Source organism: Lathamus discolor, chromosome 6, assembly GCF_037157495.1.
Source record: "Lathamus discolor isolate bLatDis1 chromosome 6, bLatDis1.hap1, whole genome shotgun sequence".
Taxonomy (NCBI): Eukaryota; Metazoa; Chordata; class Aves; order Psittaciformes; family Psittacidae; genus Lathamus; species Lathamus discolor.
In genome coordinates this window covers 80,771,079-80,786,101 of record NC_088889.1, presented here as the reverse complement: position 1 = coordinate 80,786,101, position 15,023 = coordinate 80,771,079, and the positions used below count along the sequence as shown (strand labels likewise).

The 15,023-nt window shown below is 52.7% G+C and overlaps 1 protein-coding gene across 4 annotated transcripts in view; it reads right to left on the bottom strand.

The window, feature by feature from the left end:
• Positions 1-1,048: 1,048 nt before the first annotated feature.
• Positions 1,049-15,023, bottom strand: part of CDIP1 (cell death inducing p53 target 1) — a 22,040-nt gene continuing 8,065 nt past the window's right edge. For 3 of the 4 annotated variants that reach the window (XM_065684103.1, XM_065684104.1, XM_065684105.1), the window contains exons 2-6: positions 4,180-4,281; positions 3,566-3,664; positions 3,038-3,184; positions 2,518-2,782; positions 1,049-2,410 (exon numbers count right to left, since the gene is read on the bottom strand). In XM_065684103.1, the coding sequence (XP_065540175.1) occupies positions 2,299-2,410; positions 2,518-2,782; positions 3,038-3,184; positions 3,566-3,650 (609 nt within the window). In that variant the 5' untranslated portion in view covers positions 3,651-3,664; positions 4,180-4,281 and the 3' untranslated portion in view covers positions 1,049-2,298. Of the gene's footprint in view, positions 2,411-2,517; positions 2,783-3,037; positions 3,185-3,565; positions 3,665-4,179; positions 4,282-8,994; positions 9,272-15,023 lie in introns of those variants that run through there. The other variant, XM_065684106.1, reaches the window with a different exon arrangement.

Genomic DNA, 15,023 nt, shown 5'->3' with positions numbered 1-15,023 from the left:
GACTCTTTGCACACCGATAATGCGAGCACTGTAATGTGATGTCTTAGCTGACTAGTGTACAGGACTGATGGTGTGAGGGTGTGAGGATTCCCCTGCAGCGCTGCCCTGCCCAAGCTGGGGCAGCTTTTAAGGCTGGAGCTGTCTTGTGCTGTACTGGCAAAGGCTTCCCTCACTTGGTTTCCCACCTCCTTCCTGGGAGCAGCTGCTGGATGGAGTTTCCTGCTGTGGGCTGCAACCTTTGTCAGCCTTCTCAGTGAAGAGCAGTCAGTGTCCTACCCTGAGGGAAAGTGAAGTGTCGATTGTGTGCTATTAGCTCAAATGCCTGTTTGGTTGTGTCACAGGGATCCAGTTAACTGGAGTTAACCGTTCAAGGAGGAAGGCCCATGGGGGGCAGGACCATTAGGGATGGAGGTGAGGGATGTCTGTTGTACTGCACTGGAGTTGGGTTGTTTTTTTTCTGAAGCCTTGACTGGAATAAAAAGGTGCAATGCTGTAGCTGGGGTAAGGCCAAAGCACATCCCTGGGCCAGTGAGTGACCACCATGAGGTGCAGGGCTGGGGTGGGATGTGGAAGGCTGGGGAAGGGGGAGGTCAATGGGAGAAGCAGAGTGGGGACAGTCTCTGGTGCTGTTGTACTCATCTCTGACTCCTGCAGATGCTTCTGCCCTTACACCTGGCTCTGTCCCTGCTGCCTCTCCTGGGAGAAAGGGAACCCCCAGCTCCACTGAGGACAGGAACCAGGGCAGAAAGGCCCCTGAGCTGGGTGAGGGGACACCCTTCTGCCTTCCTCCATCCGTGTCAGTGGCTTTTACCCTTTTCAGCTGAGTGTCTGGGCACAAATAGAAGGCAGAGTTGGGGTGACCCCAACTGCAGCTGACAGCTGTGCCCCCCAGAGCCTCTGCCACTGGGGCTCTTTTCCTCTAATGCTTGGTACTGCTGTGCCCAGCCATGCCGTGTCATGCCATGTCATCTCTCCTCATCCTCAGCTTCCCTCAGGAAGCGATCTGCTGTAGGTTTGGAGCAGGAGAGAAGAAAGATGCACAGGAGAGTTGAGGGTCTGTTATTTATTTACGTAAAAACACGAACTAGTGCCACAGTTCCACCTCTGAGCAAAGGGCAGCTGCCTGTGCAGGCCCAGCTGTGAAAGCAGACCTATGGACTGAGACCCCTGTTTTGCTCCAGGGGCTGTGCTCTCCAGCTGCCCTGGCTGTGGGCCTGGGGAGGGAGGAGCTGCCACAGAGGCCGAAAACGCTCCCGGGTCCCCTTGCCCTCATCTGTCACAGTGCTGCGGGCAGCTCCTGTCACTGCCTGCTTGCCCCTTTCTTCAGCCCCTATCATGTGAGCTAAAACTAAACCCCTACACCCACATGCAATGGGGAACCCCAATGGGTGTGGTGGTGGCAGGACGGGTGGTGCAGGGTGTGCACCCTACAGCCCCTTGCTGGGCTCAGGCTGTGGCTCTGCTGCAGTGCTGTGAGCTAGCAAGGCCTGGTACCAACCTAACCTCCAGCACTGGGCAGGTAGGGCATGCTGGGGTAGTTGTCACTAACAGTGGGCTGGGGGGTGAGAGGCTGCCAGGGGCTGTCCCATACCAAAAGAGAGGCAGCAGGGGCACATGCAGCTGGAGCAGCACTGCAGTGATTGCTGGGCTGCTCTGGCAGAACAGAGGTGCTGATCAAGGGTGCAGTGCTGCTGCCACGTGTCCCCACACACACTATGCCTTGAAGGTGGCTCTGCCTACAGGCTACGTGCTGTCCTGGCTGGAGAGGGCCATGAGCCACACTGAAACCTGGCATGTGTGGCGCTGCCCTGTCTCTGTGCCACCACCCAACCCCTTCCTAAAAGGGCTTCCCCTGTGCGTGCTGTGGGCTGCTCGAGTTCCCTTTCCCCTCCTGGCAACATCTGCGCCTGCCTGCAACAACTCCCTCCCACCACACACCCCCTGCACTGTGGGGGACCCAGGGCTAGGTGCCTCCACCAGCTGCTGCTCCAGGCATGAGGGGCCTCACTGGCACCCCTCTCCTGGGACCATGATGGGGGTGCAGAGCAATGCCCCATACACAGCATCTGGGGCCCACATCCACCTTCCCTGTGCACCCACATCACCAATCCAACCGTTCACAGCGAGGACCAGAGGCTGGGGAGACGATCACAGCTCTGAGTGGGGGGGAGCCAGGGATACACACACACGCACACACACCAACGGAGTTAAGCAAAGGAGTGTTGCACACATGGAGACGAGGATGGCAGCAGGAGAGGGGCCGGTGTCATTCCAGTGGCTTGGGCTCCGGGGGTGCTGTTAGCACATGCGCTTGTACGTGTAGATGTAGGCCTTGCAATTGGGACACGTGTGTGTCACATCCTTGAAGTCATCGAACAGGCAGGGGATCAGGCAGCAGCAGAGATCACACCTGGAGCACAGCAAGAGCAGTGTGCGGTGAGCTGAGGCACCCAGAGACAGTCCACGTGTGCCTCTGCCCTGACCCTCTGCCACTGCAGCTCTGCTTCCAGCACCTACCCCACGAAGCAGCACAAGAAGCCGAGAAGGAAGCTCATGAGCCCGATCTCATAGGTGATCTTGGTGGTGATGGCTTGCTGGCAGTGGGGACACACCGTCTGCACTGGGGCGCCCTGGAAGATCTCACCCTGCAGCACTGTCACAGTGGTGGCGGTCCCCGATGGGACCAGCACAGTGGCTGTGTGGCCACCAGGAGAGGGGTAGTGGCCGGGGGCTGGGTAGTAGCCCATGGAGGGGTGAGGGCCTGGCGGGGGGTAGTAACCTGCTGCAATGAGAAACGTGCACAGGTGAGCGTTTTTGTGCATGGCAGGAGAGGCCAGAGCCTCACTGGGGGCCACCTGGCCGCCACACCAGGTACGGACCTGGGGCCAACCCTGCCCAAGCCACCCACCCAAGGAGCCCCTCTGCAAGCCCCAACCCCCATTGTGTCCCCCCCACCCTGCTCCCTGGGAGCCACATGCTTCTGGGAGGTTCTTGCCCATCACCACCCCCTGCTTCACACAACCCCTTGAGGACTTACCTGGTGGCACATAGGGTCCAGAGGGGTCTGTGGGCATGTGGGGGGGTATGAACCCTGGCTGTGAGGGTGGCTCGTATGGTGGGGGCCCAAATTCAGGAGGAGGAATGGGAACCCCCTGGGGCTGTCCCACCACTGGAAGGGTGCCATCTGAAAGGAAACAGAGTCAGCAGCCAGGGCAGGAGGCTGCAGAGCTGATGGTGGTTCAGCTGAGTGGTCTGGGGGTTGGCCCCAGCACTGAAGTTGGGGAACAGAATATGGGATGGGGAGCACCCCCCAGGCCTCATCTTCTGGGCCACAGGAAGCCCAAATTCACCCCATAGCAGCAAGTAGGGCCGGGTTCTGAGCAGGGAGTGCTTCTGGCCATTGCCACTGCCCCTGGGCCCCACACCTTCCCCAGAGGGAGGCACGGAGACAGGAGCCGGGTACCGCACCACGCTTCCCAGCAGAGCACACTGTGGGTCAGAGCTGCGAGTGGCCATGCCCGGGGAAACCTGCCCAGTGCCCAGCAGTGCTTCCCAGTGCCTGTACCTGCCGCCGGGGGGGGGCCGTGCTTCTCTTCTACCAGTGGTGCCGAGGGGCCTCCCGGGTAGGGCGGTGGAGGGTCGCTGGACATGGCTCAGGGTGGCCCTGCAAGGACAGAGCCTTTAGAAGAGACACCAGCGTCTGGCTGCGCACAGACACCTGCCCGGAGCTGTGCGGTGCTTGGGGAAGGAGGCGACGGGTAACAGAGGGGTCTGGGGCTGGTGCCACCACTGCACTGGCCCCCACACCCACCCTGGGCAGGATCAAGACCACAGCCCCAAAGCTGGACAGGCTTTGGCACAGCAAGTGAATCCAAAGCACGTGGTTGCATGGCCCACATGCCCGGCAGTACCAGGATGGAGCTGTTCTGCCAAGTGCTGCGGCTGCAGCGTTATGGTGCTGCAGATGGGTGAGAGCTGCCCACAGCCCCTCAGCTCCACCATCAGTGATAGGCAGCGCTGCACCCTGAGGGGATGGAGGGACTCCCTGAGCCTGAGGCACAAACTCTGAAGTGGAGGGTGCCAAACCCAGAGGGCATCTCCAAATACTGTCATTGAGTGAGTTAAGGTAAGAACGTCTTTTAGAGCTGGGGACGTTATTTTACATGGGGTAAAATTTACCTGTCCTCTTCCTTGCTGCAAGTTGCTCTGAGGCCTTGACTGAGCTAAGAAGAACAATTCTGCTGAGCAGTGGAGTCCTGTTGCTGGCTTGACCTGCCAAATCTGTGTGAAAAGAGACAGCAAGAGAGTTACAGAGATGGAAAGGAGCCACTGCTGCAGTGCTGCCCGGGCCGGCATGCCCAACCGTCGGCATGGGGAGAGTAGGAACCTCCCCACATGTGCCCCCGCTATGGCACGCATGAGGCTATGAGTCCTTGGCACGTGGAAAAGCCCCTCCAACATGCTCCAAAACGCGATTTCCCTGTTTACTCTGGCTCAGTTATATCTGGTAGGATGTGACTAAATTGGGAAATACAAAGGAGAGCTGTTCACTCAGTGCTTGGGAAGGCTGCCATCGGGCATGGGACACTGTGACATTGCTGTCAGTGCCCAGGGAGCAGTGCTAGGAGCTCCCCTTGCGGTCTGCACAGCTACTGGCACCCTCCATCCTTCGTCCCCAGTGGGCCAGGAGCAAAGGTGACCCTGCTTGTCCCATTCCCTTTGGTCTCCTGCTCTCCTTGAGGCAGGTCCCTGCGCTGTCAGGATGGTGCTTTCTCAGCCAGTCCCACTCCAGCAGATCCCAACTGAGCAGGGAAATTGCACCCAGGCTACAGCCAGCCTGGAAAAATCCCATGGGCACAACCAGGGTGGCTCTGGACTCCAAGAGATGGCCAAAGCGGGCGCTGCTGCCACATTATCCCCAAGGCATTAGCAGTGAGGCTGCCCTGCAGCCCTGGCAAGGTACAAACTTGGGGCCGAGGGGTGCCAGAGCAGGGCCAAGGTGGCAGCACCCTGCTGGGGTCACTGCTTAGGGAAGAAGAGGCACCAAGGGTCCTTCTGGCCTGATGCCACATGCTGGACAACCTGTCTGGGGCATGCTGACCTCCACAGGGGTCACAGGCACCAGAACAGGCAGCGAGGGCTGTCTCAGCCCTGCCGGCAGTGCGAAGGGAAGATCCATCCCTGCCTGAGCTGTCTGGCTTTGAATCCATTCCTGTTATTCTAGCTCATGCTCCCTGCGTCCAAGCAACTTCCTGCAAGGTGGCAGGAAATCTTATCAGGTCTTAAGTCTGTGGAGGAGCACCACTACCCACTGCTGATCACGGGGGAGCACCACTACCCATTGCTGATCACGGGGGAGCATCACTACCCATTGCCGATCACGGGGGAGCATCACTACCCATTGCTGATCACGGGGGAGCATCACTACCCATTGCTGATCACAGGGGAGCATCAATACCCATTGGTGATCACAGGGGAGCATCAATACCCACTGCTGATCATGGGGGAGCACCACTACCCATTGCTGATCACGGGGGAGCACCACTGCCTGTCACTGATCATGGAACTGATCCCCCCAGGAGCTGAGCAAAGCCCCAGGGGCGCAGGGTCTCCCCAGGATGTCTGTGTTTACTAATATTTCTGCTCAGATGTCTGAAGTGGTGTGTGGCAGACAAACAAACAGCTTCAAAGGGCAATAGCAGGGCAAATAGGGGTCATCTTCCTGTCTCTGTTCAGTTTCTTCCTTAAAGGCCAGGGGAACGAGAGCCGGACCATGCAGTGGGTACAGCAGAGCTGCCACAGCAGAGAACGCTTCCAGGAGGAGAAAAGCACCCAAAGTGCAGCATACTGCAAAGCCCTCCTTCTCCTTCAGTGACCTACAAAGCTATGAATTGGGCTGTGCTCTTTTTAGCTTCACTGGGGATGTAATGAAAAGGAGGACTTATTATTCTGGAAGTAGCCAGCCAACCCACCCTGCACACTTTGAAGCCTCAAGCCTTCCTGTCCGCATGCCTGCAGGGCTCCTGCATGAGCCCAGCCCCAGTGGAGCCCCCTGAGTCCTTACCTGGGGACACCGGGAGCTTCCCCTGCCCTCACAGGGCAGCTGAGCCCACAGCTTTTCTGAGGTACCACATCTCATCCCCTGCCTGCTCAGATGCTGACCTCCTGATAAGGTAACATCTTCCAACACTCCCTGGCCTGACTCCTCTCATGACCAGAGCAGCTGACCAGAAACAGGAGACAAGGAGAGCAAGAGGCAACCCCACCCACAGCTCCAGATGAAGCAACAGCCCCAGCTGAGCCAGCAATTAATCCTGCCACCCTGACCAGCAGGAAACAGCGGCCGCAAGGGTAACAGCCAATGGGTCTCAGAGCCATGCGTGCACTGGGATGGAGGAAGCTGCAGGAGCTGCGGAGCTGTCTGCCAAGTATGACCAGAACTCGACCACTCTTAATGCAATATTCTGCTTATTAAGAGAGCAAGATGCTGGCGGTGTGCCCTTCCCAGCAGAGAAAGCAAGCCTGTTGCTTTTAAGCCTCTTAGAAACTGTTTCTCCTGAGCTCTATCTTAATGTAAGAAGCACAAAACCTGCCTCAGCCTGTTTCTGCACACGGCTTTCCCCAAGTGCTGGGTCAGCACTGGGCTGGAGCTACCCCAGAACATCACTCACAGGCAGCATCCCCTCTCAAAAGCAACGTGGCCAAAGCAAAGCAACCCAGGCTGAGTCAGCAGCACCACTAAGGACAGGCAGCTTCTCTGAGCAGCACCAAGAAGAGCCAGGAGCATGGAGCATTTCCCTTTGGCTGAAGCATGTTACTGGTACCTGGGCACAGGCAGGAGAGATGGGGAGATCCAGTCACTGAACAAAAACACAGCACTGTTTTGCATCAAAACCACAGCAGTATTTTGTACCAAAACATGACCTCTGTAAGCACATAACAAGGATTCTCCCTGCTGGTCATTTCTGGTCTTACGTAACTTTTGCCAAAGATGACTCATGTTGCTCCTGTCTTGCAAGAGAAACAGGATTTCTCCTGCCCACAGCACTGCCACAGAGAGACAGAACTGGAGGCCATGCTTTGCCCCAGCATCTCCAGCCCAATGAGCCGCTCTGTCCCACATTAACCAGGCAGGTCCATTAAAGCTGAACCACCAGTGCCTTTCTGTGTCATGAAAACAGCTTAGACAGAACTAGCTGTTCTTACATGGGAAAAAACATTCCCAAAGACTGCAGAAACTGCCTGCGCAGTAGGGCTTACTGGAATAATGATGCTTATAGATCAGCTGAACACCTAGGGGGGAAATAAAAGCTTTACAAATAATCTTGGCCAAGTTTATTGCGTTTAAGTTCAAGGTCTGACGGAATCACCAATGTCCAGTGCAGGTCCTTTGGGAGCAAGGACCTATTGCAAGATTGTAAGACTCAAAAGGAGTTGGTTACCAGTAAAAGGATGGACAGAGGAGATGCTATTTCCAGTTGAAAATGCACCTCCTTCCTGTGCCCAGCATCCCCAGCTCTAGTTATTTAGAGATCAATACCCCAAAACCCATGGCTCCCACTACCGACACATCCAAAACTGATGACCGCACAGCTCTCCCTGCTGCTTACAGCAGCCACAAGGAGCTGCTGTATTAGGGTCCAGTGTTCCCTGCTGGCTGTATTTCCCTCTGCAACACCCCTGTGGAAACAGTTTGAGATTCAAAGACGGCAAGAGGAAAGGCCTACCAATCCACACAGGTATGGTGGGCTCCAGTCGTGAAAAACAATGGAATTGTGGAGTGCAGTGTGATTATGGACCATAGCACCACCAGAACAGGTCCTGGCTGAACACATAAAATAGATAATGCCAAGAAGAGGCCAGTCACAGACAATTCCTGCACTGCTTGGAGACACAAAGGTTTGATGTGCTAACACCATTCTCCCCAGGCATCGGTCATGTGCGCTTCAGGCTGCTTCCTCTTGGAAATCACCAAGAGTGAGATGAACCTGGGAAGGTCAGAGCAGGCAGATCACTGGCCAGCATTAACTCACGTGCAACCTGACAGCGCAGTGCTGGCCCTCCTGCAGCCCTGAGTCAGCCTCAGTGCAGCTGAGATCCACTCCCACGAGCAGAAACACCGTCTGTGTGGTCCCTGCGCCTCCAGCGTTTGGTGACTGGAGACTCACAACGACTTGGCTTTGTTTTGCCTCTGTGAGCACTGGTTCCAGCCACTAGGGCAGGTAGTGGCATTTGTTTACACTCAAGCATGTTCGGTGATGTTGGCACTTCAAAAGCTGCTACTGCACATTTCTAGAGCTCTTCCTCCACAAAAAATAACTTCCAATATTTAGAAGAAGAAAAAACACCCTAAAATTAAATGAATAATAAAAGGATGTGACCGCTTTCAGCTTTGTTGTACATCAAAAAGACACAAATTTTAGCTTCCAGGCTTTAAAAGCAAAGTCAAGAGTTCTGAAAAAGCTGGGGCCCCTCACTGAGGCCAGCCTTCGTCCTCTTAAAAAAGGGACAGCGCCATAGGCACTACCACTCCAGTTTTCCCAGCCTCAAGAAAGCCACCTGTGTGCCACAGGCTTCTACCTGGTCCAGAAAGAGGGAAATACCAAGACTAGGAAGACAGACAAATATGCTGAGTATGAACACAAAAGGCAGGTCAGATACTGGCAACATCAGCCAGTTATCCTTTAAAGGGCTTTTAGGGGTAGCAAGAAGAGACTGAACAGAGCAGGGTCAGATGAGAGGTGGTCAGAGCCATACCCTGACTGTGGCAATGCCCCCCTTCACAATAGATTTCTGAGCAGCACCTCCAAAGCCCAGCCTGGGTGGGTGCTCGGCAGCGTGTTCTGCATTACCCCTGTGCCACAGCACAGGCCAGGAGTGCTGCCCTCCTCATGCACAGGCCCACTGCCCGCTCCCACACAGCTTGTGAGGATGTGTCTCAGCTCCCACTGCTCCCGAGAGCACCACACACAATCCACAGCACACAGCCCTTACCTTGAATGGAAAGACAGCAAAAATCCCTGCTGAAAAAGCAGTGTCAGTGGTTAATTCTGGCTGGGTTTATGTGGAACAAAGGAAAAAAAAAAAAAAGAGATGTTTTCCCTGCAAGCAAGCCAAACTTCCTCCTCAGCCTTGCCTCTTCCCATGCGCATTCGATGCTTCCAGCCCGCACACCACCTCCTCAGAGCCAGGAGGGAAGCAATAAACAGCAGACAGTGCTGCAGCCTCCTTTACAAAGAGGATGCCCTGACAATCCTTGACCAGGCATCGCTACCCCTCCTTTACCCAGCTGTTAACCCTAGCAGCACCTTCTCAACTCATCATCCTGGTCCTGGGCAAGACAGCAAGAGGGCGCATGCCTACAACACACTGCCGCAAGGCGCAGAGGGAAGCCCAAATTAAGGACTAACGGGAAGGTCTGTTCTTTTTTCTAAGCTGCATTTCCCGAAGCAGAAGCCCTGCGCCTCCAGCAGCACTGCCAGGGAGCGCAAACCCACTGTGCAGGAGCAGCCAGGCTGCTGCAGAAGAGCACATTGCTCCCACACTTCTGCGCTCAGATTTCAGCTGCAGAAATCAGCTACTTCCCGGAGGGTCAGGCTCTTCCTTTGCTGTGACGGACAGCTCTGCTGGCAAAGCAGGGCAGGAGTCGTCCTTTAACACAAAGGATTGCTGGAGGAGAAGGTTATTCACTGTTCAATCCAGCTACATCAGATGACCAAAGCTTCCTGCTCTGCTCTACAGCACATGAATCTCTGGAGGAGCATCCCCACTGAAGTCCTCTACCTTGGGACCTTGGATATGTCGTTTAACCTTCTGTGTGCCACTGTCACCCAGCAGGCTAATCAGCTACAGCAGGATCCTCCCTGGAAGCCAGGTGCTGTGTCCAAAGCCAGATTTCTCCAGGCATTAAATCCAAGGCACAATCAGATAATCTCCATGACACAGCCCAGGCTCAGCTGTCCTCAGCCAGAGATTCGAATTACTGCTTTGCGCAGCAACTCCGTACGGATGTCAGGAAGACCATACACAAAATCCCCCTGCTTAAGACAAGGATGGTTTATCTGCAACACCCACAAAGGGTTACGTGCAGGAGGAGCATTTGTCAGAACCTGCTGCTGCCTCTGGGATTCTCTCCAGTGCCATTCGCCTCCAGATGGGCTGACCAAGTGCTTGCTGGCTCTCCTCACCCGGGCTGCAGAAACAGCACTGCCAAAACCTGGTTAACTTGAACATTTAAAGAAAAAACAGCAGAAATGAAAGAACTGGTGTATCTCTTTGCTCCCTGTTCTCAGCTCCCAAACCACAGCACACCATTAGGGGAAGTATGCGTCTGCATCGAGGAGAGGCCATTACCCTATACTTCAAGACTGAACCCCAGCCCTTACACATTTAAGGACATCAGGGAAGGTCCAGGCATGCACAGAGCACTCTGGACCACCACAGGGCATCTAAAAGACAGCTTTGGGCACACGGAGCAAGCACAGGCTGCCCTGCAAGAGGTGTTATGTTTCAGACCTTACCAGCTGGCCTCAAGGCAGACTGTAATAGGTGTTCTCATGGATGCAAAGGTGGGTTTAAAAGTAACATTAAAGACAAATCTGAGATCCTCTGTACCTCAGCAATCTGCTTCAGTGAGACCAAGATGAGAAAAGGAGGGTGCCACAAGCCAAATCCCTGCGGAACCAGAGAGCTTTTCCGTGAGACATTCACTGAAATTATGAAGCTAACACTTGATAAGATGCATGGGAAAGCACCCAGCAATATCAGCAGCTGTTGCCTGCAGTCCTGTGTATCTGCTTAAAATTTCCCCTGAGAGGATAAGTACTGCATTACATCATCCATTTGATATCTAGTTAATAATGTTAATAACATAACCTGCAATAACCTAGAGCCACTAAAACCAAGCTCTACTCCAATACCAGTGCTTTAAAAATAACACCAAACTTAACTGTGCCACAGGACTAGTTGTTTATTTAAACAAACACAAAATCCACAGCTCAAGAAACTTAACAGCAAGCAGAAGTCCCAGAGGAGATTGAGCAGAAGCTCCGCAGTTCCTTACATTGAAGTTAGTCAATGCTCCATAGCTCACCTCTGATGACACCCCTTAACAGACTTTAAACACGAGTTAGGAAGCAAGCGTGGACTGAATGACTCCCCTGTCAGTCCCTCCTACTCCCAACAGTTAAGTTTTAGAGAGGCAGCCTGGAATTTCCCCATGGACCACTTCAATTCCTTTATAGCCCACTGGCTCGCTGAGCTCTGCCACTGACGGTAGTAGCAAGTTCTGCTCCTCAGTTACCTGCACACAAAAGTGTCTCCCGCTGTCAGTTTGCTGCCTGCCCATTTCAATGGCACCTCCAGCTCTCACAGAGAGAAGATGAGTATAGGATGATTACCCACTACCCCTCACAGCACAACTCGGGATTTGACAGAAATCCTTCCCAAAACTATGCTAAAAATATTTTACTCCTTTACGCACCCACATTTTTCATTACTCCCTCATTCTACAGATTTTTTTGAGAGAAAGTCAAACAATACAGCTATATCACTGCTGAATCAAACTGAGCAGATGTGTGACTTCCACTAAATAACGCAGTAAGCTCCAAGGGAGGGAGAAATTAGAGTCATAGAGGATCAGCACTTTTGTGGAGCCACATGTCAGTGTCAGAATTAATCAGAGCCCAAGAGCCCATTCAGAATTCCCTTGCAGTTTTGCAACACAATGAAATAATTTTGAATACACTGGCGGTGATTCCAGATCCATTTTCCTTCCAAGGGATGTACAAAACACAGTACTGATGCTCTCTTATCTGAGCCATAGCACCAGCTTGCTATAGGACCAGCTCCAGTCTCAGTCATAGAATCATAGAATCCAACATTAGCATTTTTTTCTACCCCCACAGATACCCCTACCTTGGTGCCAGAGCAGCTGCTGACATTTAGATTTTACAGGTAGTGTTGCCTTGGGTTTTTTCCTGAGGACTAATGACAAGTGCTCTCTATCACTCAATTTCAGTTAAGGCCATGGCTCACTCTTTGTGAAGAAGCATGGTTTGGGGTTAAGCAGGAGTGTGTGTGTAAGGTCTGAGATCTCTGAGTCCTATCACCAACGAAGAGGAGCCATGCATGTCCAGAGACACGCACTGGAGGAACTCCTCCATGCTGAGGCCACTCACGTTATCGCACTCGCCTTGTTCCTCCGATGGCATGACCAGACCTTCCCATTTCCAGGCCAGGACCTCTCTTTTAGGGTGGCCCAGGGCCATGCCAGTGTGGGGCTCACTCGTCCATAGCAGTTTGACAGGCGGAGGGCACTTGCACCCCCTGCTCACAAGCTTAGCTCATCTGCCCTGCTCAGAGACAGATGACCACGTCCCAGGTACAGAGGGGAAATCCCCTGGGTTAATCAACAGCGACTGACTGTGCCCAGCACTGGGTCATGTCCAGCTCCTGCCTGTCCCATTTCTCCCTCAAGTTCCAGCCAGACGTGCTTAGTCTGTGCTGACTTACCTATACAGGGAAGTCATTTTTACTCCAAAGCATTTCATGACTAGCTGCAGTAAGCAGTACCCATTTTCTGCCGACTCCTTCATAACCCCTTCCCCAAAACTGCTGCTGTCTGCTGAACAAAGCCACGTAACAAGCTGCTACATCTCTGTCTCTTGGATTCTGCCAAAAGCTGCTTCCCCATAAACCTTTTTTGCTTGCTGGGAGGCAACGCACAGCAGTCCTACCAGGGGAGACTATGCAGGCATGCAAAGCCACTGATGTCACTGGCCTGGCTCATTTAAATGTAAGCAGAACTGACAAGAACACTGACCAAGACACAAATGAGCTAGCCAAATTCAGGAAGATCTGCAGTCAGGCCAACAGAGCTGTGAAAACAAGGGTGAAGTAAGAGAGGTGATGTCCTCTTACCTTTCAGGCATAGCTCCAGGCACCAGCCTAGTTTTGGCACGTGTGGGACATCACCCAGATTCTGCATCAATTCCAGAACCATGGACACAGCAAGCAGAAGACCTCTTGCTGAAAATCTAGACACAGCAGCTGGATTCAAGGTATTCCTAATACACCGCAATACACCTCCTCAAGTCCCTGTTCTAAGATTTCCTCTACCTTTAAAGGCAACACTTGACTGCTTTACTGTGATGCTAAAAGCAGTGCTGATCAGAGGGTCCTGAAGCTGACCAGTCCTGAGCGACCAGTCCTGAGGCTGGGTCACTGCTCTCACAGCTGGGGAATAAGCCTGCTGAAAATTCAAGCACATAACACCAAGTTACCTCAGGGCAGGTAAACAGCTCGGCTCTCTGGAGGACTCAGGACTGAAATCCTCTCCAGAGCCTGAAGAAGACACAGTAGCTCCCACCACTGCAACACCAAGCTGAGAACTGTTCGCTCTCTCATCAGAATAGCGCAGCAGCCAGCTCAAACCTGTGCTAATGCATCCTGAATTGTGGCACCCAAGAGGGAGTCTGAAAGGCTAAAATAACAGCACTAAAATAGTACTATTAGTATTTTAGTACTTTAGTACTAAATAGTACTATTAGTATTTTAGTACTAAAAGTACTAAAATAACAGCACCTGTAGCTTGAAGCCACAAACTTTAGGGGAACCTCCATTCCCAAAACATCAATATGCTCCAGAAGACGTCTCTGTGGAAGACCTAAAACAAACCCAGGGGAAGAGTAGATATTTAACAGCAGTGGAAGTAGGCTCCAGTCCCAGCTTCGCACTCTTCCTCAAAGACTACGTTAAGATTCTGGAGGAGCTGAATGGTCACAGCAGAGCAGGTGGGAGGGCAAGCTGAGACTTCAGCACATACCCACACCTCCTGCGAGCACTTCCTTGTATACCATAAAGCAGAATAAAGGCATTAAGTTAACTAGAAGACAAACTGAACACAACTTCAAGAAAAGGGCAGCACACACACACTAGCAGAAGGTATTTATCCAGTGGTCAGTTAAAAACTCAAGCCCAAAGGAGTCAGTGGTAGCATGGAAATCCCACCGTGACTGCCTTCCTTCATTCTGTGTTCCAGTCTTTGTCCTCCCCTCCAACACAAGCCTCCAACACTCCCCTATTTGGTGTTGGGTGATTGGGACTCCCGAGGACCTCAAAAGCATCCTGGGTTGAAGAAACACTACGGCAGGGATACAGCTTTAGTCCATTATTTCCTCCCAAAATTAAGCTGCTCTGAATCCCAAGGGCTCCTTTCCGTCTCTTAAAAGGGTGGCCTGCTTCTTATTTGGAGACATAATCAATAAAAGTCAACAGGCTGCTTTTAATTCATCAGCAGCCAGAAATCTAATCTCAAGTTAACAGCACTACCGCAAACACAGCTATCGCATCTCCCATTTAAGTTACCTTCTGTGGGCATCAGCAGGCGGGGATTTTATAGCTGCGGTGAGCAGGGCTGCCTACATCACAACCACTAACTTATTCTCAGAAAGGCTAATTTAATCCGGCAGTGAATGTTCTCAAAGCTTCCTCACACAGAAAAGCTTTTATCTTGGTTGGCTTAACAACAATACAGCATATCCAAAAACGTGGAGGGATGCTAAAGAACACTACCCTTGTGTTTTGAGTCCTCTAGTACTTTTGGCTGAGAAGTTTCTCTTGGTAACCAGACTTTGAGAAAACATTGAGTGCCTCTGGTGCTTTTAAAAAGCCAACTGAATTTTCAAGGCAAAGTATACAACAGTTCAGGCTACTTACCCCTTGCATACAACTGTGTCTTGAGAGAAAGAGCTGCTCTTAATAAAACTAAAACCCATCAAAGACTTTCATATTAGACACCATGTTCACTTCTAACCAGGCATTTGCCTAGCAGGAGTGGTGGCCAGCATGCCTGGTTCAGGGTGTACTACCTGCTGCTGGAAGGTGACCTTCCCCAGCTCACCCTACAGAGGAATAAACTCCAGAAGAAATTACAAAGTTCTCTGTGTTATGAAGCTGTGTAACTGCATCATGAAGCATTTCAGAGAGAGTATCCTTCAGATTTCCAGCCTCTGCCATCCACG